Genomic DNA, 27,708 nt, shown 5'->3' with positions numbered 1-27,708 from the left:
TAAAACCATTAGAAACAGCACCAGAATCCAGCATTGAATAAAGGATGTCTTCAATTTCTGTCTGAAAAGCTACCAATAGGGAGCTAAGAGAATCTCTTTGTGGGAGGCATTCCGAAAACTGGGCACCTCCAGTGAGAGTGTTCAGTCATTTGCACACGCTTAACCGCTTGTGATGGTGGCACAGATATTATTATTATTATTAATAATAATAATATTAATATTAGGGGCAGCAGCAGTAGCTGGCTTCATTGTGCACCAGAAACACAGCTGCCTCTCTAAAGAGTATATTGCAGATGTGATTCCTAATGGTACATCACATGTGCAATGGACTGAACAGCTTATGTATCCACCCTTTGTGTGTTTTATTCCCTCAGATCCAACCATAATATTCTGAAACTGCTTGTATGGGACACCACTCAGCACCAGCAAATAGAATCATAGAATCATAGAATAGTAGAGTTGGAAGGGGCCTACAAGGCCATCAAGTCCAACCCCCTGCTCAATGCAGGAATCCACCCTAAAGCATCCCTGACAGATGCTTGTCCAGCTGCCTCTTGAAGGCCTCTAGTGTGGGAGAGACCACAACCAACCTAGGTAACTGATTCCATTGTCATACTGCTCTAATAGTCAGGAAGTTTTTCCTGATGCCCAGCTGGAATCTGGCTTCCTGTCACTTGAGCCCATTATTCCATGTCCTGCACTCTGGGAGGATCGAGAAGAGATCCTGGCCCTCTTCTGTGTGACAACCTTTCAAGTATTTGAAGAGTGTTATCATGTCTCCCCTCCATCTTCTTTTCTCCAGGCTAAACATGCCCATTTCCTTCAGCCTCTCCTCATAGGGCTTTGTTTCCAGACCTCTGATCATCCTGGTTGCCCTCCTCTGAACATGCTCCAGATACATATCTTTCACATCATGTGCATCCCACAGATGTCAGTGGTGCCTATCACCCTGACCAAGAAATTATCCTTTGTGCACGACCACAAAAAGGCCCAAATCTGAGAGAACTCTTGAGAGACACACGTTCATGCCAGTTGCATTTGTGCACACAGACATGCGCCTGGACACACATGCCCTGTTCTCCAGAATGCTCTTCCACCCCACAGATTATTGCCTGCCCCGCAAGGAAACGTGCATGGCTGGCTGGGTCTCTCCAGCGCGATGGTTTGCTCCAAGCCAAAGCTGAAAGCTGCCATTAGAGTTACAGCACATTAAAAAGACGGATAAGTGGAAGTTTAATATTTTATTCCTGCAATCTGTTCATGTAATAGCTTTGCTGGCATTGCAGGGCATTTGTCAGCTGAGGTGAATCCACAGAGCGAGACGTGGGACCGGCTTGTGGGGGACTTAATAAGGCGACTCCATGGCTAGGCTGAGCTGTGCCCACACGTGTTTTTAAGGGCCCTCCTGAGATTACGCATGTTGCCCTGCAGGGGATCACGCTCCGTCAAGCATGTGCAGGCAGACGAGCGCAGGCAGGCAGAGGACAGCTTCATGCACGGCCGCACAAATGCAGAGTTAGCCGGAGCTCCGAAATCAAAACACAGGCAGAGCTATGTCAACTGCGCTTGGACACTCACCCTTCATTGGTCCAGCCCTGCGCCCCATTGTGAACGCCCAGTCCGCCCTCATCACCATTCCTGCCTGGGTTGTGTGCCGGTGTTTATTCTGTATGTGTCTTCTAGGGCTGCAAGGTTTTCGTTCAGGCAATTTGGGCCAGTCATTGATTCGGAGCTAATCAACTTTACAGGATTGTTTTGGGGTAAAATGGAGAGAAGGAAGACCATCTCAGCTGCCTTGGGTTCCTTGGAGGAAAATATGGGGGATATAAATGCAATTCATCAGTAAATAATGGCAGATTAAGGTTGCAGTCCTTTGGAATGAACTCAGTGGGCTTACCTCTGAGTAAACATGCATCAGATTGCACTGTGAGCAACACCCAAAGTGGAATTGATAACTCATTTCAACCCCCAAGGCTGAGATTGAAACGGCCTCCGTTTGGCCTTGCTGTTTCCTCCTCGCCATTTTGATGCTGGTGCACCAGGCTAGTCAGACCCAAAGATGACAGTGTGTCCTTTTCCTGCTAATGACAAGTGGCAGGTTTCGCTTCTCAACCCACGAAGTCATTTCACACTTTGGTCCCTCGCCTCCAGGATTGAGGTTTCGGCGATGCTCACGTTTGTTCTCAATGTAATTCATGAACGGAAATGGATTCTTTGGTGGAAAAGCAGGGAATGAATCAACCCACGCATCAGCTTCAGTCAGCTGAAAGCCTTAATCAGGATGTGCAGACAATGCTTGTTGGTGACAAATGAAGCACAACCAGACAGAAGGAGACCGGACCTTCCGCTCTGGCTGATGGTAGTGATGGCAAAACCTGAGTGAAAGGGAAAGCGTGACGGGTAGATGAGCCCTGGGCAGCAGGTGGCATTTTAAAACCTATTGTTATCCGTGTGTGTGTCTCTGTCCTGGGCATCAGTTTGAAGAAAAGTGACACATTTAAACAAAACAAATGAATAAATAGCTCACACCGGGGAAACAGGGAAACTTTCCCCTATCCTGTGCAAACAAACACGCACACACACGCATCTCCAGTTCAGAAGCAAAGTTCTGCTGCTTTGAAATAAAGTTATTATAGAATCATAGACCTGGAAGGGACCACAAGGATTGTCTAGTCCAACCCTCTGCAATGTGCAGGAAAACCAACTAAGCCATTCATGAGAGGTGGCTGCCCATGCATGGCTTTTTCGTTGTTTTCTGCCTGGCCAACGTGAACCTATTCTCTTCGAATGCAGCACTGGAGACAGGGTTACCATCCCCCTCCCTTTCGCACCCCCCCCCCCCACTCCAGACCCCACCAGGAAGTTCTTGATTGACAAGCAATAGGTGACCCGGCAGTAAGATTAAATCCTAAGACCCATCTGGCATCTGTCCCAACACCCGTCAAGGCCTGAAATGCCGGCAGCAGCTGCTGAACCTCTGCGTGAGTTTCCAGGGGTTTCAGGCAGGCACATCGTGAGCAACTCTCTCTCTCCCTCCCTCCCTCCTCTCTGGCACAGATTTAGACCGTCTGGTGGGAAGCGCCAGCTTCCTGCCATCCTTACACTGGAGCATTGATAGTAGGGCATGGACGGGCTAGGTTGCCGTCAGCCACAAATCCAGGCCAGGGTTTACTGAAGCTTGCCTCAATCCATTTGTAGTCTTCAGTTACCTTGGAGGGCATCAAAGAGAGCAGGGAGATGCAGCCCTGCTCCGTTTTTCTCAAAAATCCACTCCAAGATTTGCATCTTGCTGTAGGAAAGCTGTGATGCAAAATAGATTGTGTAGCCAGTTGACCAACAAGGAAAACATCTGCATTCATATATGATAGATTGGAAAGAGAAGGAGAGGGGAGGAGGGGCATCGTTTATCATTTGATAACACCAGATGTAAGATCTTTTAAAAGAGGGGTTTAAGAACATCCTCTAGAAGAAGCCATTGTCTGAGCTCCACAGTGCAGCATCAAGGATAATTTTGCTGCTAAACGCAAATGAAAGAATCTGTTTTACATGGCAGGGTCCAACTCTGAAATAATAATCATGTGTTTGCCTGAACATGTGCAAAATGTTTTTTTCCCACACTACCGATATCTGGGGAACTTTAAATGCAGGTGAGACGTCATGCCTTAATGGCCTGTCCGGGACCTGGTAGCTCTCTTTGACAGAAATTATGCACTGTGCAATTGCAGGATTAAGAGCATTGGGCAAATTGCTCAGGCATCAATGTCACCCTCCCACTGAGCAGCTAAATCTCCACATCCTGTCTCCTCCCTTCATTGATTTTTAGCCTTTAGCAATAGTTTGCTAAAAACAATGAGGACTAAGAACCTAAGAAGGGCCCTGAGGCTGGATCAGGCCCAGGGTCCATCTAGTCCAGCACTCTGTTCACACAGGGGCCAACCAGCCATCGGCCAGGGACTATGAGTCTATTTACGTGGAAGGGAAACAGAATGGTCCATTACTAGCTAGCTGGGAGCTGTTTCTCTCCCAGTAATAGCTTTCACGGGGATTCACACTTACCTAGGAAGATGCTTGCATTTCGTCACACCAAGCTTTCAGACTTATGCATGCCTAGATGTGAGTAAATCCGTGAGGCTCCAGTAAGCATATGGCAGATGGCTGCAGCGCACATGTTCCTTTTGCAGGGAGGAAACTTACACACATAGAATCATAGAATAGCAGAGTTGGAAGGGGCCTACAAGGCCATCAAGTCCAACCCCCTGCTCAATGCAGGAATCCACCCTAAAGCAGCCCTGACAGATGGCTGCCCAGCTGCCTCTTGAAGGCCTCTAGTGTGGGAGAGCCCACAACCTCCCTAGGTAACTGGTTCCATTGCCGTACTGCTCTAACAGTCAGGAAGTCTTTCTGACTTTTGGAAGCCAGCCCTGATCCATTAGTATGAATTTGGTTTACAAGAAAGTGACTTCTGTGGCCATTTCCTACCTTATACGGGTACCTTCACACGCAAGTGTGAATTTTGACTGCAGTTGTAAACTGAGAAGCAGCCCCGGGATGTTCAGAACTCTGTGACAGGATAGACAATAATGAGTTCTAGAGACCTGAGGGATGGACCGTTTCCTCAAACCTCTGTTGCGTACCAGAGGCGGTGATATGGTGTGCCTCTGCAGATAATAAACACAAGGTTTGCATATTGATGCTGAGGCACACTCATTTCCAGCTGCTTGGGATGAAAGAGGGGGGGGGAGAGAGAGAGAGAGAGAGAGAGAGAGAGAGACTCAGCATCTCCCATTGGCATGTCCTCTCCAGCTGTCTGTCTGCAACAGGTGGGACCTGCCCAGCACCAGCCTACCCTGGAATGGATATATCCTAGAATCTTTCTTGCCCACACCCCAACTCCCGTTCAAGCCCCTTACGGAATAAGCCCCGCATTGTCTTTCTCTCTGGTGGGATCAAAGTCACGCTGCCAGCTTGGCTCCAGTCCAGTGTGAAACCCAGAGTGATCCCTCTATTCTCTACGCTTCCAGCTGCTGCCCCAAGAGAGAGCTCCGTTGGCACCAGGACAGGAAGCTTTGCCTGAATGCAACAGCTGTTGGAGCCCAGCAGGGCAGGCTGTGGGGAGGGGGGGGGGGCGGTGAAGGTAGCTGGTTGCAATGCCTGTGTGCTGCGTTTTTATTGGGGATGGCGATAGAAGAGGCCTGTACGCTGGAGGGGAAAAGCGTGATGAGCTCTCTGGCCTGCCTCCTCCCCCACCGCACCCACCCTGCTGTTTCTTCTCTTTCTGTGTCACAATGACATTATAATCCTCCCCAGATTGTTTTCTTCCTAATGGGTTTCTCAGGCACAGTGGACTGAGTGGCACACTCACAGTCCTCGACACAGCTCTGCAGCTCCTGTGGAGGCACTGGGATGCCCTGAGGTTCTAGGACAGCTGCGATCATTCTCCGTTCCATGATATTTGTGGCTCCAGAGGTGGAGAGTCCTCATCGCGCCCACTCCTGGGCACACATTCATCAACCTGGGGTGCAATCCTCCATGGTGGGCCCGTTGGTTAGCAGCTTTGCATGCCAAGGGCCCCCTGCCAGGGCTGGAGAAAAAGACCCCTCTCTGAGTGCTGCTGACCTTCAGAACAGGACTGTGCCGGGCTCAATAGACAGACTTTGGTCTAAGGCAAAATTATACTTTGGGGAGGGGCTGTAGCCGAAAGGATGCCCTTTGTGCATGAAGGGCAACTTGATAGAAGAGTCTACAATTAGGTACAGTGTGGAGAAAGTAGACAGGGAGACATTTTTCTTCTTCTCTCATAATGCTAGAACCTGATGGGGTCGTCCCATGAAACTAGGGTGACCATATGAAAAGGAGGACAGGGCTCCTGTATCTTTAACAGTTGCATAGAAAAGGGAATTTCAGCAGGTGTCATTTGTGTATACGGAAAACCTAGTGAAATTCCCTCTTCATCACACCAGTTAAAGCTGCAGGTGCCATGCCCTCTTTTAAATCTGGTCACTCTAGTATAGCTCCTGCAGCTTTAACTGTTGTGATGAAGAGGAAATTTCACCAGGTTCTCCGTATACACAAATGACACCTGCTGAAATTCCATTTTCTATGCAACTGTTAAAGATACAGGAGCCCTGTCCTCCTTTTCATGGGGTCACTCTACATGAAACTGATGGGTAGGGGATTGAGGACAGATAAAAGCAAGGACTTCTTCACAGAGCTCATAGTTCAACATAGAGTTCACTACCACAAGACAAAGTGATGGGCACCAATTTGGATGGCTTTAAAAAGGGGTTGGATAAATTCCTGGAGGACGAGGCTATCCATGGCTCCTAGTCATGACGGCTCTATGCTATCTTCAGTATTAAGCGAAGCATGCCTGTGTACACCAGTTGCATGGGCAGGAAGGTGCTGTTGTGTGGGATTCCCGTGAGCATTCTGTGAACAGAAGGTTGGACAAGACGGACCCTGAGTCTGATCCAGCAGGGCTCTTCTGATAGTCTTATCCAAGTTCAGATCCTGGCATCTCAACTTAAAATGCTCTCAAGTAGAAGCAATGGTAAGACCTTTAGAGCATTAGAGAGAGTTCACAGCACTGGGTTAGATGGACTGATGGTCCAACTCGATTGAAGCCAGCATGAAGCCATCCCTTTTGGGGCAGGGCTCGTAGCACAGCGGGGGAACATCTCTACCGCACAGTGAAGCACCCAGGATTCATCTCCAGTTAAAAGGATCTGAGATGGCCAAAGAAACATAGATGTCAGCCCTCAGTCTTGGAGATGGAGGAGACAGCACTGGGCTGAACGGCCCAATGGTCAGAGTAAACTTTAGGCATTTATATATGTCCTGGCTTGCCCAAGCAAACCCCACCGAAATGAACAGGAGCTGCACAAAGCTAAAAGATCCCTAATCCCAGGGGATTGTGCCAGAATTCTCAATCTGTCTCTCTGCCTCCCTTAATGGCACCCCAATAAATATGGCACCCACTTTGCTTTGCCACTTTCTGGGACTTAAAAAGATACTTAGTTTCCCCCAAACGGCCCTGTGGTCAACTTCATCTCACCAGCCCCAACCTTTCCCCAATCTTGTGCCCTCCAGATGTGTTGGACTACAACAGCCAACATCCCCAAACAGAATGGCTGTCTGGGGAGATGCTTGAAGTTGTAGTCTCAACCTGTCTTTTGGGCCCTTGGTTGGGGATGGATGCAGCTGGCCAAACCACAACTGAAGCACACACATCTTTAATAAGTAGAATGGTTTCGTCTTGTTGTCCATGGGCATGAAATTGGAGCCAAGTCAACACTCCATGGGCTTCCACTGCCTCAGTCTATTTGCTTGAGATTGTCCCATGTTGTCACTATCTGCCCGATAGTTTTGGGACCGAACATACATTCCCCCGGGGCATCTTCGTAGGTGGCAGGTCCGAGCCCGTGACCGAAGTCAGAAAGTGCATCGTTCTTGACGTGCAGTGGGTGAAATGACCCACACAGGCGGCAGCGGGGGACTGGGGAAGACAGACAGCCTGGGGGAGATGATGACTAATTCATGAACAGCAGAGGTGAACCTTGGGACAGCGGCGCTGGGTGGAAAGATGATAGCAACGGGGGGGGGATAAATCTTTTACTCTGTGTCATTCACTGGGTGGAGATGGCTCAGAAAAGGCAGAAAAGCAAAAGCAAGCAAGCAGATGGGTTTGCATGCAAGAGCATTCTGAAGCCAGCACAGTATCCTACTGATGGAGGGGATTTGGAGGCTATCTAGTCCAGCCCTCTGCTCAGTGCAGGAAATCCTGCAAGGGGAGAAGGGACGCTGGTTTGCAGCCAGGTTTTATGATCCTCAAAGGATTTACATTCCTAGACTTCCTAATAGTGAGGGAACAGCACAATGCTTTTAAGTCCCCTCCCCATAAAGGCTTGTGAGTGCAGAGCTGGTCTCTACCGCCACCAAGTGGTGGTGTTGAGAATGTTCTGGTTTCCTATTCTATTTATTCCCTGTGAAAATCCCCTCCTGGTCTTCTTCTTGTTCTCTTCTCCCCCCCCCATGCCCCCCCATTCTAACTGTGAGCTGCTTGATATTCCCCACCTGAGTCAGTGAACAGTGAACTAAGCGAGGTTGCCAATTTTCCAGCCGGCTGCGGCTCCTGTGTCCTTAACAGCAGCCTGCCTGAGTTTGCAGAAATTTTGCAGCTAAAGGATATTCCCTTAGTAGGAACAACTTCACCTGCTATAATTATGAGTGTCTGGCTGCTAGAGGCAGCAGGACCAGTACAAGGGTGAAGAACATAGAGCCAAAGGATAATTTTGAGAGCTAGAGAGGGAGAGAGAGAGGAACTGGATGCAAATATCTGAAACTCTACCTCTGCACAGCCCAGCTCACTTCCACCTTGCAACCAGGGAAAGAAAGATCTATGGAACTGTCATGGCAACCGGGTGTCACAGGGCCACGCAAGTGACAGGGGATTGTGTGAAAACAAATAGCATCTTGCTATTTTGCGATTGAATTGCTAATAATGGGACATGTGGCAAAGGCAGAAGGTAGGAAGAGTCTGGGCCCAGATATCCTCTCTCTGTCTTGGAGTTGCTGAGCTGAGACAGACAGAGACAGTTTGGTCATGCCCCCTTCCCCTAGCCCAGCCCTGCACAATTGGATAGGGTGACCCTATGAAAAGGAGGACAGGGCTCCTGTATCTTTAACAGTTGCATAGAAAAGGGAATTTCAGCAGGTGTCATTTGTATAGATGGAGAACCTGGGGAAATTTCCTCTTCATCGCAACAGTTAAAGGTGCAGGAGCTGTACTAGAGTGACCAGATTTAAAAGAAGGCCGAGTACCTGCAGCTTTAACTGGTGTGATGAAGAGGAAATTTCACCAGGTTCCCCATGTATACAAATGACACCTGCAGAAATTCCCTTTTCTATGCAACTGTTAAAGATGCAGGAGCCCTGTCCTGCTTTTCATAGGGTCACCCTACAATTGGAACCCCACCAACCCAGTGAAATGCAATTCGTGAGCCCTGGATTGTGGCCAACACAAAAGACCTAGATTACACACACACACACACACACACATTCTTTCTGCTGTCCTGGGCAAGATGGCAGAAGCAAGAATATTCTTGATGCAATGGCGGGCCACCATCTGTGGTTCTTTTGTCCACCTTGATGGGTCGTGGGTTGTACACACCTTCCCTGTGAGTACCTTTGCTCAGGGAGACACTTCCCATGCACCCCACCCCGGACTCTCTCCCACCCTTCCCATGCACTCATTCTTCCTCCCTTCATGAGCATCTTCCTGGTCAATGAAAGGACGTAGGTTGCCTGGCACTCTTGGGAGCCCAACTCCAATCCTGTCCTGTGCTCATTGCCAGAACATGTGATATAATAGAAGAGAGGGTGCCTCTGAGAATGTTGCAGAGTGTCCTTTCTTCATAGTCTCATACATGTGAGATTTGGAAGACAGGGTGTCCGGATCGCTAACTGCTAGGTAGGATTGATCATCATCAGATGATGATGATGATGATGATGATGTTGATTTCGATGATTTCTCTTTTCTCACTCCTGGTGGTTTTTCTAGATGGTCATGCCAGGCTTTACTCTTGAACATGTTTTGAGTATGACCACTTTCTGGATGTATTTTGGTAGGCCCAGTTTCTGGAGGTTTTCTGTGTCGTTTTTTTGATGTGATGTCAATGACTGATGTGACTAACGGGATAATTGTGACCTTTTCCTGTTGCCATAGTTCTTTAACTTCCATAACCACTAGTGTATATTTTTCTGTTGTTGTTGTTTTAAATTTCACCAAGAGCAAAAGGAGACCACATCCCCAAGCTTGGGGGGGGGGGGTTGAGTGAAATAGATACAGCTTGACATTTGAAGGGGAGAGTCTGATCGTTTTTTGTTTCTTTCTTCGTTCGTTCGTTGGCTTGTTTGTTTTCAGTTGACTGATGCATGCGAGTCTCTGGACAGAGATGGAGTCTTTGCCTATAGTAGATTCTGGGATGTGTCTTGAATGCACCAGAGAACTGAAGGTGCTTTCCTTCTCTTTGACGTCTCTTCTCTTTGCCTTTCCTCCTCTGCCTTTCTTTTTCTGTCTCTTCCACTGTTTGCTTGGGGCAATTTATGGTGATGGTTATACCTTTGGCCCAGTGCCAAGGCCCCAGCTCCTAGTCCCAAGTCCCTGCATGTGTGACCTTGGCAGTTCACCACCTCCCATTTCGTTTGAGGGAGGGGGGGTCATTTTTTTCCCCCATTTTGTGCAAGAAAAACCAATACTCCCTCGGAGAGAGAGAGAGAGAGGCTTAAAAGAAAATGTTCTCGCTCTCTCGTAATACAAGGACTTGGTTTCCAACCCAGGGAAATGGATGGACAGTAGATTGAGGACAGACCCAAATAAAGCACTTCTTCCATAGTGCATAATTGACATACAACATTCTCTGCCACCTGATACATTGATGGTTTTAAAAGGGGATTAGAGAAAGCCGTGGGGCAGGTGGGGCCCAGCGGCTGAAAGACTGAACAAACGAGTGAAACCTCAATGTATAGAAGCAGCACACCTCTGAGTCCCGGTTGTTGCAAAGCTTTTCAATTCGGAGAACGTTCATAGAGGTTGCAGCTTTTCTGAGTCCAGAGGTGGGATGAGCTCAGTGCAGAATGTTTGTTTGCAATGCATACACACACTCCAGTTAAGTACTGAAAGCACCCTGGTAGAACTTCCATGATGAATTCCCTTCGTGCTGATTTAATTCATTCAATCGCCACCAAACGAAACCCTTTTTTTAAAAAAGCGCCCCTCGGACATTCCTGGGACGGTGCTGAAGGAGCAGCCCAGCACGCGGCCTCTCCACCATGCAGGTAATATCACACTGGATGCCTGATTCACACAATCTCTTCGCATCACCACCTTTTTGAAGGAAAAGAAAGGGATGACTCAGATATCTGTGTGGAGCAGCCTTGTCAAACATGATGCAATCAGCATGGATGGGGAAAGAGGGGAGGGCTCCTCTGTTTTTCTATCCTGGGTGTGTTTTGTATATTCACGGAAAGCTCTTCTCTGTGCCTTGTAGACTTCAACCAGCCAAGAGGCTGGCTGGATCAGACCAATGCTACTTTAGCGTTCTTCTTCACACAGTGGCCAACCAGCTGCCCATGGGAAGCCTATCAGAAGGAGGACAATAGGCGAGTCAGGGAAGACCTGATAGAGGTATACAAAATTATGCATGGTGTGGAGAAAATGATTAAGGAGACATTTCTCTTCCTTTCTCATCATACTAGAGCCAGGGGTCATCCCATGGAGCTGAATGGTGGGAGATTCAGGACAGATGGAAGGAAGAACTTCTTCACACCATGCATCGTCAAACTGTTGAATTGAGTCCCACAAGATGTAGTGTTGGCCACAAGATTAGACAATTGGCCACAAGATTAGACACAAGATGTAGTGTTGGCCACAAGATTAGACAAATTCAAAAAAGAAAAAAAAAAGATTAGACAAATTCCTGGAGGAGGAGGCTATGAATTCCTCCTAGTCTTGACTGCTATATGCTACCGCCAGTATCCGAGGCAGTGTGCCACTGTGTGTGATCAGAATGCTGGACTTGGTAGTCCTTTGTTCTGATCCGGCATGACTCTTCTTTCGTTCTTATAGAAGCCAGGCAGGGCTGATTCACATAAAGGATGCCAATAGAGCTGGAGCAAATATATGCAAATTCGGCTTCCACAAAACAAATCTGCAAATTCTCCAGAATTTCACCATTCAGTGACTGACTGCAAAATTTCAAATTGGAAATGCCAATTTGCATTTCAAAATGTCCGGCCTCGGCATGCCAGTGATTTAGGCTCGTTGGTATCTCTCACATATCAAATCGTAAAACCTCAGCTGTGAAACACCGGTCATGTGCCAATGCTCGAGATACTGCCGAATACCGACAAGGGTTGAAATTGAGTATCAGCAGTCAAATATTCCGTGAATATTCGGCAGATATTTTGTGTGACTCTGAGAACGTGTGGAAGAAATCCGGCGTCCAAAGTAGCCTAGGGGAAATTTGGGGAGCAAATTTGTTTCAGCTCCAGGCCTCAGAAGTGTCTGGAAATACCTTAAACGTGTGTGTGCTCTTGGTAACCCAGGCCTGTAGTGCTGAGAGAAACATGTCTGTGGTTCGTTCTGGTGCATGGGGCACATGACACGGCATGTTCAGGTTGGCTAAGACTCAATGGCATTTCAGCAACGGATTGTGTTTATCTGAGGTTTAAGCCCATCTCAAGGCTTCCATTGGTAGGCACCTCCCCTCCCCTGACTTTTCCCGCCCTTTTTCCTTCTCCTCATCTCCCCTCAGTTTTTTATTTTATTTTATTTTAATTCTTAAAAGCATGATGCCACGGTTCCTTCACAGACTGACGCTTGTTCCCCCTTCCATCTGTCTTTTCCTACCCAGAATTCCCCTACACCCCGTCTCCACCGGGCACATCCGTGGCACAGTCAGCCATCCCCACCGCCGTGATTGGGGGCGTGGTGGGCGGAGTCTCGTTGGTCGTAGTGGTGGCCGTGGTGGTCCTGATGGTGCTCCGCCATCGGCGCCACACCTTCAAGGGGGACTACAGCACCAAGAAGCACGTCTACGGCAACGGCTACAGCAAGGCCGGCATCCCCCAGCACCACCCGCCCATGGCCCAGAACCTGCAGTACCCCGACGACTCGGACGACGAGAAGAAGGCCGGCCCGCTGGGAGGCAACGGCTACGAGGACGAAGACGACGACGGGGCCGGAGGGGACCGCAAGCTGGGCGGGGCACCCAACAAGTACGACGACGACTCCAAGCGGCCTTACTTCACGGTAGACGAGGGCGAGGCCCACTCCGAGGCCTACGACGAAAGGACACTCGGCTTCCAGTACGACCCCGAGCAGCTGGACATAGCCGATAACATGGTCTCCCAGAACGACGGATCTTTTATTTCCAAAAAGGAGTGGTATGTGTAGCCCCCCCAACCCTCTCTTGCCCCCCCCTCCCACCACCGCCTGCCACACGCTGCCTCCGAGCCCCAGGGCTAGCAGCTGCCACGCACAGCCCCACGTGTTGCCACACACACGCACACGAACCAACGCACTGGCCCATGCGCGCACACAGACACCAGCCTGTGAGGGGGGGCGCGTCGCGTGCAGAGACTCTGAACAAGCAACGGACTGCCGCCGGTTCCGAGGCAACCCAGAAAAAGGCACGGTGGGTGGGCTGGTTGCTTGGCTTCTTGATATATATTTTTGTTGTTGTTGGAGACCTGGGAAAGGGAGGGGAATATTTCTCTTTACCTGAACCCCCCCCCTTATTTCTCCAACAGAATTTTTGTCCCCTACAGTGTTGTTTGTATGATCAGTGGCTTTGGTGTTGATACTCCTTCCTTTAATGACTACTGCCCGCCCTTGTATAGTATACCAAACGCCCCTCCGCCCCAAAAACCTTCTGTTTGTGTCTCCAGGTGTCTCTTTGTCAACCTTTGGGCTTCTCTTCCCCTTGCCCGCCCCCCCCCACCCTCAAAACACTGGAATTTGTATGATGTCTTAACGTTATTCAGGGGGTGGGGGGCAAAGACACACAAACGGACTTTGGAGGGGTGGAGGGGCCGCGGAAACAGAAAGCACAAAAGCGCCGAGAGGTGGTGAATGAGTTGCCACCTTCAGCCGGGCTGAATATCTGTGTCTGTGACTATATATTCCTTTGAGCTTCAGTTGCCACTTCCCACAATGCACCTGTGGTGGGAAGATAAAATCCACCTGCCTTTCCCCCCCCTCCCCATTTTTTTAAATGAAACAAAATGCATAATGAATGACTTTATCATCAAAAGAACAACCGCGAAAGTAAAACCGGCAAATGCATGATACCCAGGAAGGGGCGGGCATGTGTAGCAATTTTCCGCCTGTGGTTTTAGGGTGGGTTGTGTTTTTTTTTTAAGTATTATTTGAAATGGGAGTGGGGCTGGGTGGCCCGCCCCCTGAGCATGCCTCATAACGCCCTTGGTATATGTTGATTCTTTCGTGTGCTTTCCAAGTTTCCTTCCCTGTAGAGGCAAGGGGCTAACAGCGCCATCCTTTGCCATTGCAGGACCAAAGTTCCTCTTGGCCCCAACACATCTGTTGCCAATGGCCAATGCAGGTCTTCAGTAGCTCCATCCATTACCTCCTGCCCATCTTCCACTGCCTGTGACTGTGTATTTATATCAGTAATAAGGGCTGGAAAACGGGGGAGATACCCTTCTCATATGCTCAGTGTTCCTGCTTTGAAGCCTGCAGGGGACAGAGCATCAGAGCAACAGACGGGGACCTGGGCAGAGGACCTGTAAACAGGGCTCCCAGAGGGAAAGTTTACAGCACCTCGAATGCAAAATGTCTTGCCATGGAGGTGGCCCATCCATTCCCTTGTCAGCCTTCAAGAGTGCAGTCAGTTGTAGAGGAATAGAGTGGCTGACCTGCACATGTGAATCAGGGCTTAGATATCTGGGTAGCCGAAGAGAAATGGCAGAATGGCTACTTCCACACCAGATCTGGGGTCCCCCCCCCATCTGTCTTCTCCGAGCCTCCTTGATGTCCTACCATTTGGGGTATCCTTTCCCGCCGGAGTTTCTGCCTTTACAAATCAATCCTGTGTATGTATATTCTCAAGGAAATCCCACTGAGTTCAGCAGACTTGCCTCCCCAATCATGTGCTCCCATTCTTCAAATTCAAGTACAATCAAGGCTGCTAGGGCATATTTACACTGCAGAGTTGTTGTTGTTGTTGTTGTTTTAAAAAAAGTCTAACCATGACTCCAGCATTCATGCACAGGCACACCCAGACACGCACAGAACGCTAGAAAAAGAGGGAGGCGCTCCAGTGGTGCTTGGACAATGACTTCTTGCTTTCTAGCGCTCCTGCCACCAATTTGAATCCTGCTGCAGCCTCTACCCAGAAAGCCACTGGAGCGGTATGGGGATTTATTTTGAGAGGAGTTCCATACCTCGGTAGCTGAGCACATTTTGCATGTGTGTGTTCCATCTCTGGTATCGCCACTCAAAAGGACCGTAGTTAGCAGGCAATGGGAGAGGCCCTTGGAGAGCCGTGTCTGGATTTTGGGCACCTGAAGACAGAGGTCTCCTAACATGACCCATCAAACAGACATTGTGCAGGCGTTCTGTCTTTTATGCCTGAAAGGGTTTTTTAAAAAAAGGAGTGGAAAACTTGGGAGGGATCCAAATGGAAGACAATGATGTCTGGAACATGCACACACACACACACACACACACACACACACACACACACGGAGAGAGTGATATCTCCGATGTCAGTGGGGCGGTGAATCCGCTCAAGGTTTTAGTCAGAACTAGTCAGAACTCTAAAGGAGCTCTATCCAAGGTGCTCAGCCCAATTCAGGCCCAGTCCAACCCACTTCGAATCTGGATCTAGAGCAAAATCCGGACATCTGAAGTGGGTCAGATGTTGCGGTTTCCCAGGAAGCCGCCCAGTAAAGCCAAGCGTCAGGCCAACCAGGAGGCCGTTGGACTCTCCCTTGACATCCCACCCCTGCACCCAACGAACTGCTGCCCCCCCCACCGCCGCCTGGGGACTTACCTGCCATCTTCTTGCATCCATCTGTCCTCCATGAGAGCTGCCGTTGTCAAGGAAGGTGGGGGGTGTCCATATCTAGCTATGAACTCCAGTCAAACGGCTTTGCAGGGCTTCAGAAACCCTCCCAAACCTGTTTGACTAAAGCTGTCAAACCCAATGGGTGCGTACAGCCAGGGCAACAGTACCTTTATTAGACCACTTTTACGTCTCTCTTACTCTCTGAAACACTCTTATGGTCTTCAGCCATAAGGTAGCTGGAGAGCCAATCCCCCAGGCGTTGTTGAGATATATCAAAGTAGCAAGATCCTAAGAAAAGTTTGGCTGGATCAGACCAAAGTTCTATCTAGTCCAGAATTCTGTTTCCAGCAGTGGCCAAGTGGATGCTGCCGGAATGGGCTTGAGCACTGCATGAGGACGAGATCCCTCCATGAAGGGTATGCAGAGCCCTAGTTAGACTGCCCCTTTCCTTGGAGGTTCCATTTTGCTATTATGGCTAGCTGCTATTGATAGACCAGTCCTCAAAATTGATTTTGCCTCCTTTCCACTGCCAGAAGTGCTTTTGTGACTTGATCAACGCGTCATCCATCCAGAATTAGAGGGGAGGAAACAGCCGCTTCACTTCTGGATACTAACCTGCCCCCCCACCCCCCACCCCAGCCCTCATTCCTCAGGGCCCCCCGGCAAACAGAAAGTTCTTCTGTTGCAGACCAAATCGAATCCGGTTTAAACAAAACATGGCAGGTGTTTTCCTGATGGGATTTATGCCTGGGATTTACCCATTGCAATTTGCCGTTGCGATTTGATTTCCCTTATTTAATTACGAGAGCGATTTTCTTTCCTCTCCTCCTTTTGAATCATTTTTATTCAACCGGGTTAAAAAGAGAGAGAGAGCAGAAATCTGGAGGTTCCCTCTAGGAAAACAAATCACAAAATGTTGGGGTGGGTTTGACGGCCAGCCGAGACCCTCTCGGAGGCGGAAGGAGCCATTTCAATTTTGAAGCCGCTGGTGTGGGGGTGCGGGAAGACCTCTTTCATCATTTGGGTAGAATCGCCGAGAGACTCAGTGAGGGGTTGCTGGTGTCTTTTCAGATTGTTAAAAGCAGAACAGTGATTTGGCTGAGCAAAAAGTTTGTCTACAAGAACATGCAGACGGACAGTGTGTGTGTGGGGATACTTAAGTCCCCTCTGGATTTTGTCAGGAAAACCGTTTGAATTCTAAATCCACACCCGTGATCATAACTATCGGGGACAGGCTAGTGGTGTGAAGGCATGGGGGAGTGGAAGACAGGGCATGAGAACAATTCAGGGGGAAATTGTTTTTTCCCCAATTTTCCAAAAGTCCTTGGTGGGGGGAGGGGTCCCCATCTTTCTTTCTTTCTTTCTTTCTTTCTTTCTTTCTTTCTTTCTTTCTTTCTTTCTTTCTTTCTTTCTTTCCCCCAGATTTTCATATCATTAGAACAGGCAAGAATAGTGGACAGCCATACCCAAATGCATGTATTCCAACTTACAATCCTGAAGGTTTGGGCGGGGGGGGGGCCTTGGGCCAGACACCCACAATGCCCCCCTCACTCAGAGCGCCTACCTTCTTCTGAACAAGCTGGAGCGTGTTCAGAGGAGGGCAACCAGGATGATCAGGGGTCTGGAAACAAAGCCCTATGAAGAGAGACTGAAAGAACTGGGCATGTTTAGCCTGGAGAAGAGGAGATGGAGGGGAGACATGATAGCAGTCTTCAAATACTTAAAAGGTTGTCGCACAGAGGAGGGCCAGGATCTCTTCTCGATCCTCCCAGAGTGCAGGACACAGAATAACAGGCTCAAGTTAAAGGAAGCCAGATTCCAGCTGGACATCAGGAAAAACTTCCTGACTGTTAGAGCAGTACGACAATGGAATCAGTTACCTAGGGAGGTTGTGGGCTCTCCCACACTAGAGGCCTTCAAGAGGCAGCTGGACAACCATCTGTCAGGGATGCTTTAGGGTGGATTCCTGCATTGAGCAGGGGGTTGGACTCGATGGCCTTGTAGGCCCCTTCCAACTCTGCTATTCTATGATTCTATGATTCCCTCCAGTGACACCTCCTCTTCTTTCTCCTCGTTGCTGCCACTTGCTTGACTGACAGGCAGAGAACCAGGGAGCCAGCAGGCCGTGGCATCTGCCACTCCTCTTTCTCGCCACCCCTGTTCTGTGGGCCAGAGCGAGAGGCAGGGGAACAAGCGGGTTGCATCAGTGGAAAACAGGAGCCACTCCAGAGGGTCCCTGTTGGGTCTTAGCAGATCCCCAGTAACTCACATGGGGAACTTAACAAGCAAAACATACAACTGTTGACTTTTCACTCAAATTCATGCCAGGACTGACCACTCCGAAAGCTTCCCGCTACCCACCCTTCCTGGGGAACCATTTTGCAAGCCCCAGTTCCTTTCTTCACCCGAATGGCGCTCCCAGACTTGAACCTCTCCATTCCCAAGGTAGCTCCGTCTGACGGGACCCAGCCTTTGATGCTGGTATAAACCCTGACATCCATGTCACTGGCGGAACCCAGGGCTCTTACTTCCTCTTGAGGAATGAACCAAAAGTACAAGGGTGTGTTTTTTTGTCTATGTGGTGCTAAAATGGGTGGGGTATTCTCTTTGCTAGAACATTCCGTGGGTTCTTCTCTCGAAAGTGAATGTATATGTAATGGCTCTCTCGGGTGAGATACTCAACAGGTGTAAATACGTAACAGAGGGACTGACTGCACACCAGTTAAAAACCTGGATTGTTACTTTATTTTTCCTTTTTTGAAATCCCCCAAAGTGTTTCCTCAACTCCACTGACTGTATCACACTCTTTCTTACTCCCCCGTCCCCACTGTAATGATCATTATGGCATAAGATAAATAAACAAAACATTCAACAATTTTTTATTTTTTATTTTTTTTGGTAATATGTGTTGTAAGTGCTTTTGTAAAAAATAAAAGACAGACAGAAAGAGAGAGAAGAAGAATATTATGAATAATGTAATGGACTGAAATTGCTTTACGTTTTTGTTGGTTTTCTTTTGTTTTGATTTGTTCCCATTCTTTGTAATAACGTTTTTGTTTGGGGCAAATTGGGGGATTTTCATTTGGAGGGAGCAATTGCTTCATCTTCTTTTACTTGTATAAAATTTTAAAAGAGAGAGAGAGAGGGAGAGAGAACGAAAGAAAGAAAGAAATAGTGGTTCAACTGTGGAAAAGAAATGTACTTTTTTATAAATAAAGAATTTTAAAACAAAGAAGCTGCAGCGGCCATGTCTCTTTCATTCAAAAGCCTGTCATGGCCTCCCTACAGCTGGATGGGTTCTGTACATCCACAGAAATTATGTACACATTGGGGAATGGAGAAGGAGGATGGCATTTGAGGAGGGGTGGACTGGAAGCATCTAGCATGACTCTTGGTTGCCCCCTGGCCTCCATGACTCCATTGTTTGTCCGCTTGAAATGCCTGGAGCAGGGCTTACCCATTAGGGCGCCTAGGAGCCATTTTGGAAGGGAGGTGGGTCCCACAGGTGCCCTTCTTCTTGCTCTTCTGACTCCCACTTTGGTTCAGCGCAGAACTGCAGGGTGGTCCTCTGCAACGGCACCGACCTCACCCAGAAGGCCTTGCCTAGCACGCCCTTCCCAAGCCAAGCGCCACCTCTTGAAAAGCCTGAGGAAAGGGTAAAAACAACACAACCTCCCCCCTATATTTGAGGGAACAAGGTAAAGGGTTTTGGAAAATAGGTTCTGTTACTGAGGTAATGAACTGCAGGTGCGTTGTTAGATGTTTTTGCACTGTGTACTATAGCAGGTAATAAATCCGAGCTGACACGTGGTTTGTGGTAACAGAACACAAAGTAACGTTTATTGAAATTTAACAAATCTTTAGTTTTTCAATTTAGATCAAACCTGAATATTTTTATATTTAAAACAACAATCCCAAGTCCCTTAGAATCCTATCTCTTCTCACTCCTCACACCAAACACTCTCACGAAGCACAAGCTAGACTAAAACTCCCAGACTAAAACCAAACCTCAAACCAACTCCACAATCCCCTCAGCCAACCAATTTATACTCCTCCCTCCTCCTCTCTCACCGCATCACTAGCCACGCCCACTCAGTCAAACATTCCACACTCACTAGACATACAAATCCAGACATACCTAAAGGACAGAAAGGTGGGTATCACCACATCCTCCTTAGCCTTTTACAGCATGCACACACCAGCCCCATCCATTTACCACAGGGTGCAGAACCTCTCTCACTCCGAGGGCTGCATTATTTTTCAGAGCAGCTCTCAGACGCCTCGTTCCAATGGTGGACCAGAAGGCAAAATGGGGCAGGCCCCAAACCCTCCCAATACCTACCCATTTCAGCTTAAAGCTCTTACTGCCAGCAACTTGTAAACCCCCCAGAGAGCTCCGGCTATGGGGCGGTATATAAATGTAATAAATCAAATCAAATCAACTGGGCTTTAGGAGAAGCATCTCAACCTTTTGGGATGGGGGAAAAACTCCACCATAGCTGGGAAATCCAATGATCAAGGGAATTAAGGTGGGGCTACGGGAAGATGGTAGGGCCTTCTGGGAAAGCTCAGAGAGCCAGAAGGCTGAATTTATTCCCTGGGCCTAAAGTTCTGCACCTCTGATAGTCTGTTTCCCAACAGACACGGCATTCACATCCCCCTTACAACAGAGCCTTCTCCCACCCACCCCCTTTCTTTGCATGTGTCCACTTCCTATGAGCCTTTGGGCCCTTGGGGGCAAGGCCTGCTTCACCGTGGGAAAAACAGGGCAGTAAAGCTGGTTTTCCCCCTCGTCCACACTTCCCTGTTGACTAGTTCCCCACACGGATATTGCCAGGTGGTTGGGGTTATAGGCATTGCTGCCTTGTCCAAAATGTCCCATAGGTCAACTTTACACGTGACTGCCAACATGATCTCTAACCACATGGGTGTCTCTCCGCACAGCTATTTGTACTAGTCATTTGGTTGACTGGCATTTAAAAATGAAGTCTAGGATGTACTACTCTCAGTTGTCTGAGTGCCCTCTGCTTTCCAGCTTGCCTCCAGTCTGCGATGTACTACAAGGCGTTTTTAAGAAATGTTGCTAACAGCTCCTTTGATACTCATCAAAATTCCTCAAACCTATTATTATTATTATTATTATTATTATTATTATTATTAAAGCAGGAACATCCAAATTTCATTTCAGATGGAACTTGATGGTGTCTTAGACATGTACAGGAATGCTACCACCACCTCGAGAAATGGCATTAGTTAGTCATCCTGAATGAAAATCAGTTGTTTCACTCAAGCAGAAACCATCAAATCCTACTTGAAGTGTCATTTCAGGCAAAATGTGGGATCCCCTCGCCTTTGACTGGTCCCCATGTGCCTGGCTTTTGAGCCCTACCCAACATTTCCAGTATCAACCTGGAGAATCCTTGGAATTGTAGTTCTCTGCATGGAACTAGGGATCCCTGTCAAAGGACACTCCTCACCCTTCCCCAAATTACAGTTCCTGTGATTCCATAAAGGAAGCTGTGATAGTTAAAATGGTGCAAAAGAAACATATTAGTGTGTTGGGGGGGGGGGGGTTAGAGATGGACAAGCTGTCCAATTCAGTTTATCCTTGTTTCTCATTATTTCCACTCTTAAATTTGGTTCATCCCAAGCTTTGTGTGAAAGTTGGTACCCATTTTTGTGTGCATTTCTCCTAATCCATACATATTTGTACAGATTTTTTTGCCTAATATGCACATTTGTTGCAATCAATTTCCTAAGCTACTGTCCTTTTGAATGTTATTTTCCTCCATTACACACATTTTTGTATGCCTTTTACCATTGGAGAACTCCTTTGCAAAATTTGAAAATATGTGAATTTTGAGGATAACTGAGTTTTGGTTCGCATCTTGCTTAAAAAGGGGGGGGTAATTTCCCATTAAAATGGAATGAATTTCTCCCCCATTCCTAGTGTGTGTACAGGAGTGAGGGGAGTATATTTTCTTTTCCCACTAGCTGACTTGGAAAAGGGTTAAACAATGGCACATCAAGTCAGGTAGCCATTTTTTCATCCATTGTACAATTGTCCTGTGTTTGCTTGTTTGTTTGTTTGTTTATTTGTTTGTTATGGAATTAAGCAGAAGTCTGTTTTGGCTGCCATCTTTTGGACTAGGAGTTCTGGCAGAGACTACTTCGCTGGTTAGTAGATCTACACCATGCATTTGTTTATTTCACTATTTATTAAATTTATATCCTGCCTTCCCACCCCAAATAGTGCTCACAGTGGCTCACAACAGTAAAATGCAAGGTAAAAAAAAGATGACTGTCAAAAGATAAAAGCAAACAAGATGAAAACAAATTGATATGAGGAAAAAAATACACCGCATCCACCAGTTAAAACCTATTTCAGCAATCTGACATGTGAGCTTAAAGGCCAAGAGCTTGTCTGAATTAGAACTTCTTTGGCTGCCCCTGGAAAGACACCAAAGCTGCAGCTAGCCTGGACTCCCTTGGCAGGGGGTCCCAGAGCCCAGAAGCAGCCACCAAGAAGGCCCTCATTCACGTTCCCACCAAGAGTCCCCTTTGAAGTGAAATTTCAGAACAGGTTTGGAAACACATCCAAAGCATTTCATTGGAAGTAAAAATAAGACTAGTGAATTTCCTCACTGTCTTCCCTGGGAATGAACTTTAATGAGCCTGCTTTGTTCAGCTGTGATGTGAGCATCATCTTGGTAAGACCGGAAACAAATTTAAAGATTGCTCTTGGCTGGAACATACAAGGATTCCACAGGAACCACAATGAGCTTTGATGAGACTGGTACTGTGCCACCTCCAGTAGCAGAGGCAGTAAGTTTCTTTACACCAGTTGCTGGGGAACATGGGTGGTGGCGTCCTATGGCACTCATGTCTTGTTTGTGGATTCCTGGTCAACAGATGGTTGGCCACTATGTGAACAGAATGCTGGACTAGATTGACCCTTGGTCTGATCCAGCAGGGCTCTTCTGTTCTTATGTAATATTTTTTAGGGATTACACTAAACAATCCCAAACGTTCTACTCTTCTTCGCAGGGGAGTTGTTCCATCCCCTTGATTATTTGGGTTGTCTTTTCTTTTGCCACCTTTTCCCTCTCTACAATATCTTGCCCCATGCCTTTGGCCAGCTTTCCGTGCAGCAACCAGAGTTAGTCTAACACCTGGGACTTGTGTTGCTATCGATTGCCTATGAAAGCAACCTCCCGAGAAGAATTTAAGGGGTTCCTGCTCTGAGCAAACACAGGCAGGATTTTGAGGGAAGCAAAATTCTGCTTTTTGATAAGGCAAGTGAAACATCTCGTGGCTGAGTGGAAGGAGTTCCACCACCACCCCCTACTACAAATAAATCTAGATTCCAAACATCTGGTTCAATACAGCTAGCCAAGAGAACAAAGGCACTCAGATTGGGCTCTGGACTTGAAAAGAGAGGAGGGAAGGAGTGAGGGAGAGAGAGAGAGAGAGAGAGAGAGAGAGAGAGAGAGAGAGAGAGAGAGAGAGAGAGACTGGCTGGTTGGCACACGGCATCATAGCGACAACCCTAGGGAATGCCTGCCTTTCTTTCCCCAGGCCTCTCTCCCTCTCTCTCTCTCTCTCTGTTGCCGCTGAGCGATGATGGATAAGACCATAGCTCTCTGTTGCTCCCTTGCAGCTTTGGTTTCTCTGGAACGAACGCGGAACAGGTGTGAGTCCAAAATTCCCACAGAGGAGAGCTAGGGGGTGGTGGGAGGTGTTTCTCAAGTTGTGTCGGTGGCTTACTGACCCAGTGCCAGCTAAAGAAGAGCCTCACACCATAGTGTAACAGCAGGCATTGAATAGTAGATCCTCATGGTGTAAGTGTCAGCCACAAAGATCATCAGTCGCATAAAAATAGGTTGCAACCCAGCATGTCCAGTGACCAAAGAACTAAAAAAAAGCTGTTGGTCAGTATGGAGACGTAATAAATAAATAAACTAACAAGCAATAAACCAACCAATCATAATAAGTAACTGATAAATGGCAGAATCAAGAAGCTATTTTCCCCCCTTTCCTCAAGACTTGAGGCTATTAGAGGACTGGGCTAATCAATCCAAGCCAGCGTGGGAATTATGGGATTTAAGAACATGCAAAGCTGCCTGAGTCACAACCATGGTTCATCTACCCCAGCCTTCCTCAACCTGGGGCGCTCCAGATGTGTTGGACTGCATCTCCCAGAATGCCCCAGCCAGCCGGCTGGGGCATTCTGGGAGTTGTAGTCCAACACATCTGGAGCGCCCCAGGTTGAGGAAGGCTGATCTAGCCCAATACTGACGACTGACCGGCAATGGCTCTCCAGGGTTTTGTACAAAAAGAGGGACAGACTAGCTCTGGTGCTGGTGAGATCTTTAATTTTTTATTTTTCTTGTTAAAAAAAGTTGTGTTTTTTTTTAAAAAAATTACAGATAGCCCAACATTTTGGATGGTGACAATCCTTCTTCAGGGGCTGTATTTAACACAGAATATATATCTATGGATATCAGTGTTTACTTACAAACTAATCAATATGCATAACTAAATACAGAGTGATTTTTATCTCTGTAAGTGATTGACATAAAGACCTGTAGGAAACCATCCAATACATTAAAGAAACTTGCATTGAGACAAATCTTGCTTTCAAAAACATTTTTTTTAAAAAAAATAAATCATTTTTTCTCATAAAAAACCCTCTATTTTAAAAAATTTAAACAAATACCTTATAGCTTTTTATCAACATTTTGTTTATCCTAATCATCCCCATATTTTAAACTGAAGAAATTTAAAAATAGAGGGTTTTTTGAGAAAAAATGATATATTAAAAAAATGTTTTTTAAAGCAAGATTTGTCTCAATAAAAAATAATAAAATAAATCTTCTCACCAGCACCAGAGCTAGTCTCTCCCTCTTTTTGTACATACTTTTGGTGCTTCTCCCTCCAACTTTTTTTCTCCAGAGTTTTGGGCCAAATTCCTTCCTAGCCCTACCTGGAGGTGCCGGGGATCAAACCTGTGACTTTCTGCATGCAAAGCAGGTGCTTGACCACTGAGCTCTGCCCCCTTGCAGTCCAACGCATATGGAGGGCACAAGGTTTGGAAAGGCTGAGCTAGGTGGTGCTGCTGACGGGCGGGCGATGCGTGTATTGTGGGCTCTCCCACACTAGAGGCCTTCAAGAGGCAGCTGGACAACCATCTGTCAGGGATGCTTTAGGGTGGATTCCTGCATTGAGCAGGGGGTTGGACTCGATGGCCTGTAGGCCCCTTCCAACTCTGCTATTCTATGATTCTATGATTCTATGTCAAGATGTACAGAGAGGCAAAGTGCAATTCATTCTCACACAGAAAGCCTCCCCAGTCAGGACAGAGGCTGTCATGGAACCTCAGAAGGTTCCACACTCTTCATGGGCTCCTGGATACTCTTTTCTTTGCCTGTAAGAAGCTCACCACCCATCTGTCCCCTTTGCCTAAGTCTGGATCTATCTGCACTTGGCAGATAGATCTGGGGGGGTACACTCTTTGCAATGACTGTACCCTCTGTGCATGCAAGTCGTGCATGGCAGTCTCAGTGCTGTCCCCCACCCTCTCAGGAAGTGGCCTCCATCCGGCCCCCACCACACTTTGCCCTTGGACCGGCTCGGTAGATGAATCACCTCTGTAATCCTCAGTGTGAACTTCCACTCTGTTTCCTTCCATCAGTGTTTCCTTTGGAGGTCTCTGTCCTTGGCGGTTTGGCCAGGATCCAAACAGCAATTGGAGTGGAGCTTGACCCAAATACGGGGAGTCAACGGAATAGGGAGATGTGCATGTGCATCTCCTCCTCCTCCTCCTCCTCCTCCACCTCCTCCTCCTTCACCTTCTCCTCCACCTCCTCCTCCTCCTCCTCCTCCTCTGTCTCCTTGTAAAGGCAATGCACAAGGACAGAATGAAGACATGTTCCCCTGTTGCTAATGGAATGTAGCCCTTGCATAGTTCTGTGACAGACTCCGTTATGATCTGTTTCCACTTAAAGCTTATAACAATTTGGTAACTGGTTCAGTTCCAGTTCGCATGGAATAACATAAACAAGATTCATGGCCTAGTGTTAGTCTGAGCCCACAGGTTCTAAGAAGCACATCTTAACTCAAAAAAAAATACCCAGAAAATTGAATACTAAACTTGGAATGTTATTTCCTACATTTTACTGCCAGTGAATGGCACAATTCATTCCTATATCCAGATATATGCACATTCTTGCTATTGATTTGTGATGTAGTATTTGAAAGGGTAGAACAGCTTCCAACGCTAAAGAGAGGATCCTTAGTCTTTAAATCATCTCATTATGGAGTTTTGGAATTGGATCGGACCTAGACATAGGCGGCATTTTCAGGCCTGTGAGTAGATTTGTCACTTTTTCCCAAGATTGTCACTTTTACACACACACACACACTCCCAGGATTCTCTCTTCTTTTGCCCTCCACAGCTATTTTTCCCAGCAGGGGACTTTTATCCCCACTTCTCTTAAGCTCCATGGAACAATATTGCTTCATTGACTTTAATAGAACTGGGGGAAAGGTTTCCCATATTGAAAAACTGGGGGAGGGGGGGGGAAACCCACCGCCACGAAGGACTTTTAGGGAAGAGGATCCTTAGTGAATGGTGGGCTTCCACCCATTCGTTGACAGGGGATGCTTCCTTCCCCCCTGCTGCTATTAAATTCAATAGAATGAGATAGATCCACTGACTTTAATAGAGGTAGGGAAAAGCACCATGGGTACCATCAGGGATCCTGGCGGGCCCAAGTGCACTTACAGGTGCTGCATTGCCAACCTCTGGTCTAGTTCAGCCTCCTGCTCAGTGTAGCTAGTATAATGCAGGATGCAAATATAGCATCCCTGGTGGATGGTGTCCAACCCTTGCTTACAATTGAGCCAATATGATATTCTTTCCTTTCCCTTTTTCCCCCCCAATTCTTTGGCTGTCATTACACAACAAAAGGTTGTAGAAACTCAGGCCTGTTGATCAAATCTGTCTCACCTGTGGTCCCAATCCAGCCCTCTGGGAAACCCCAGGAGGCTCCGCCCCTTTCCCCACCCCTTTCCCAACCCACCACTTGTTTGGTGGTTCCTGGTTTGAAATGCCACTCCTGAAGCTCACCAGCAGAAAGAGCTTTAAGCTCAAATATCGTAGCATTCCTGGTAATTTTGGCTCCTCCCCTTTTGCTTTGTCCCACCCACCACAGGAAGGCACCCCCTGAGAGCTCCTCTGAAATCAAATCTGCCCCTTAGCTTGAAAGAGCTCCATGCCTCCAATGTATCATTATGCTGCTCACTACATGGAAGCTGATTGGTTGTGCTGGCCAGCGCAGTTTGATTGACCCACGGTCAGCGCCACCTCCCAACTTCTTGGCGTTGTATGGAGCAGCATCCCATTGGCTGTGTGGCGTCAGGTCGGCTGCATAGGCCTGACCCACGTGATCTCGCAGGCTGAAACAAAGCCGTGTGATATCCACAAACCAAGATTTGAACATGGAAAGCTGGGTGGGAACGGAGGCGATCAAATTGTGCCAAATGGCAGAGAGCCCAACCCTCGTTTGTTTGCTTTTTTCTTTTCTGGAAATCTCTCGACCGTTTCAGCGGAAAAAAACGAAAAAAAATCTACCCTCTTGAAAATGGAAATTGTGATAGGAAAATTGAAAACCTGCTCAAATCAGGACCAAGGCATTTCCAGCTGGCCTCCTCTATGTAATATAAAGAAGAGGCTTCTCTTTGCTCTGATAGGAGGCTGCATCCATGATCCATCCTTTCCCCTCTCATCTCAATGGTGATGCTTGCAGTGGGTGGGCCAGTCAGTTCAGGGTTAATTCTCCGCCTTTGTCTCTGGTCCGTGACAGACCTGGCTGAGTGATCAGCTCCAGCTGCCCATTTTTTATGTTTCCATCCTCCCCACCCCCGCCCTTATCTTCACGTCCCTCTCCATCTCCTCCGACTGCCGCCAGCCTGTTTATCTGGCCGTTTTTGCAGAGAAAATTGCCAACTTCACACCTGTCAACCTGAACTGATCACCCGTCACTGAGAGACTCCAGCCGGTCCTGACCTCGCAAGCTTTGTGCTTTCTGCAAGGAAATTGCTGCATCTCCCCGGG

General features: G+C 47.7%; 1 protein-coding gene across 2 annotated transcripts in view; it reads left to right on the top strand.

Annotated features, from left to right (window-relative positions):
• NECTIN1 (nectin cell adhesion molecule 1) overlaps window positions 1-13,203 on the top strand; it is a 135,013-nt gene extending 121,810 nt beyond the window's left edge. For both annotated transcript variants that reach the window (XM_063138990.1, XM_063138989.1), the window contains one exon: window positions 12,414-13,203. In XM_063138990.1, coding sequence (XP_062995060.1) covers window positions 12,414-12,955 — 542 coding nt within the window. In that variant the 3' untranslated portion in view covers window positions 12,956-13,203. The remainder of the gene's footprint in view (window positions 1-12,413) is intronic.
• Window positions 13,204-27,708: the final 14,505 nt, after the last annotated feature.

The sequence above is a fragment of the Elgaria multicarinata genome, chromosome 12 (genome assembly GCF_023053635.1).
Source record: "Elgaria multicarinata webbii isolate HBS135686 ecotype San Diego chromosome 12, rElgMul1.1.pri, whole genome shotgun sequence".
NCBI lineage: Eukaryota > Metazoa > Chordata > Lepidosauria > Squamata > Anguidae > Elgaria > Elgaria multicarinata.
The sequence above is the reverse complement of the archived record's forward strand: the minus strand, read 5'-3'. Positions and strand labels throughout refer to the sequence as shown.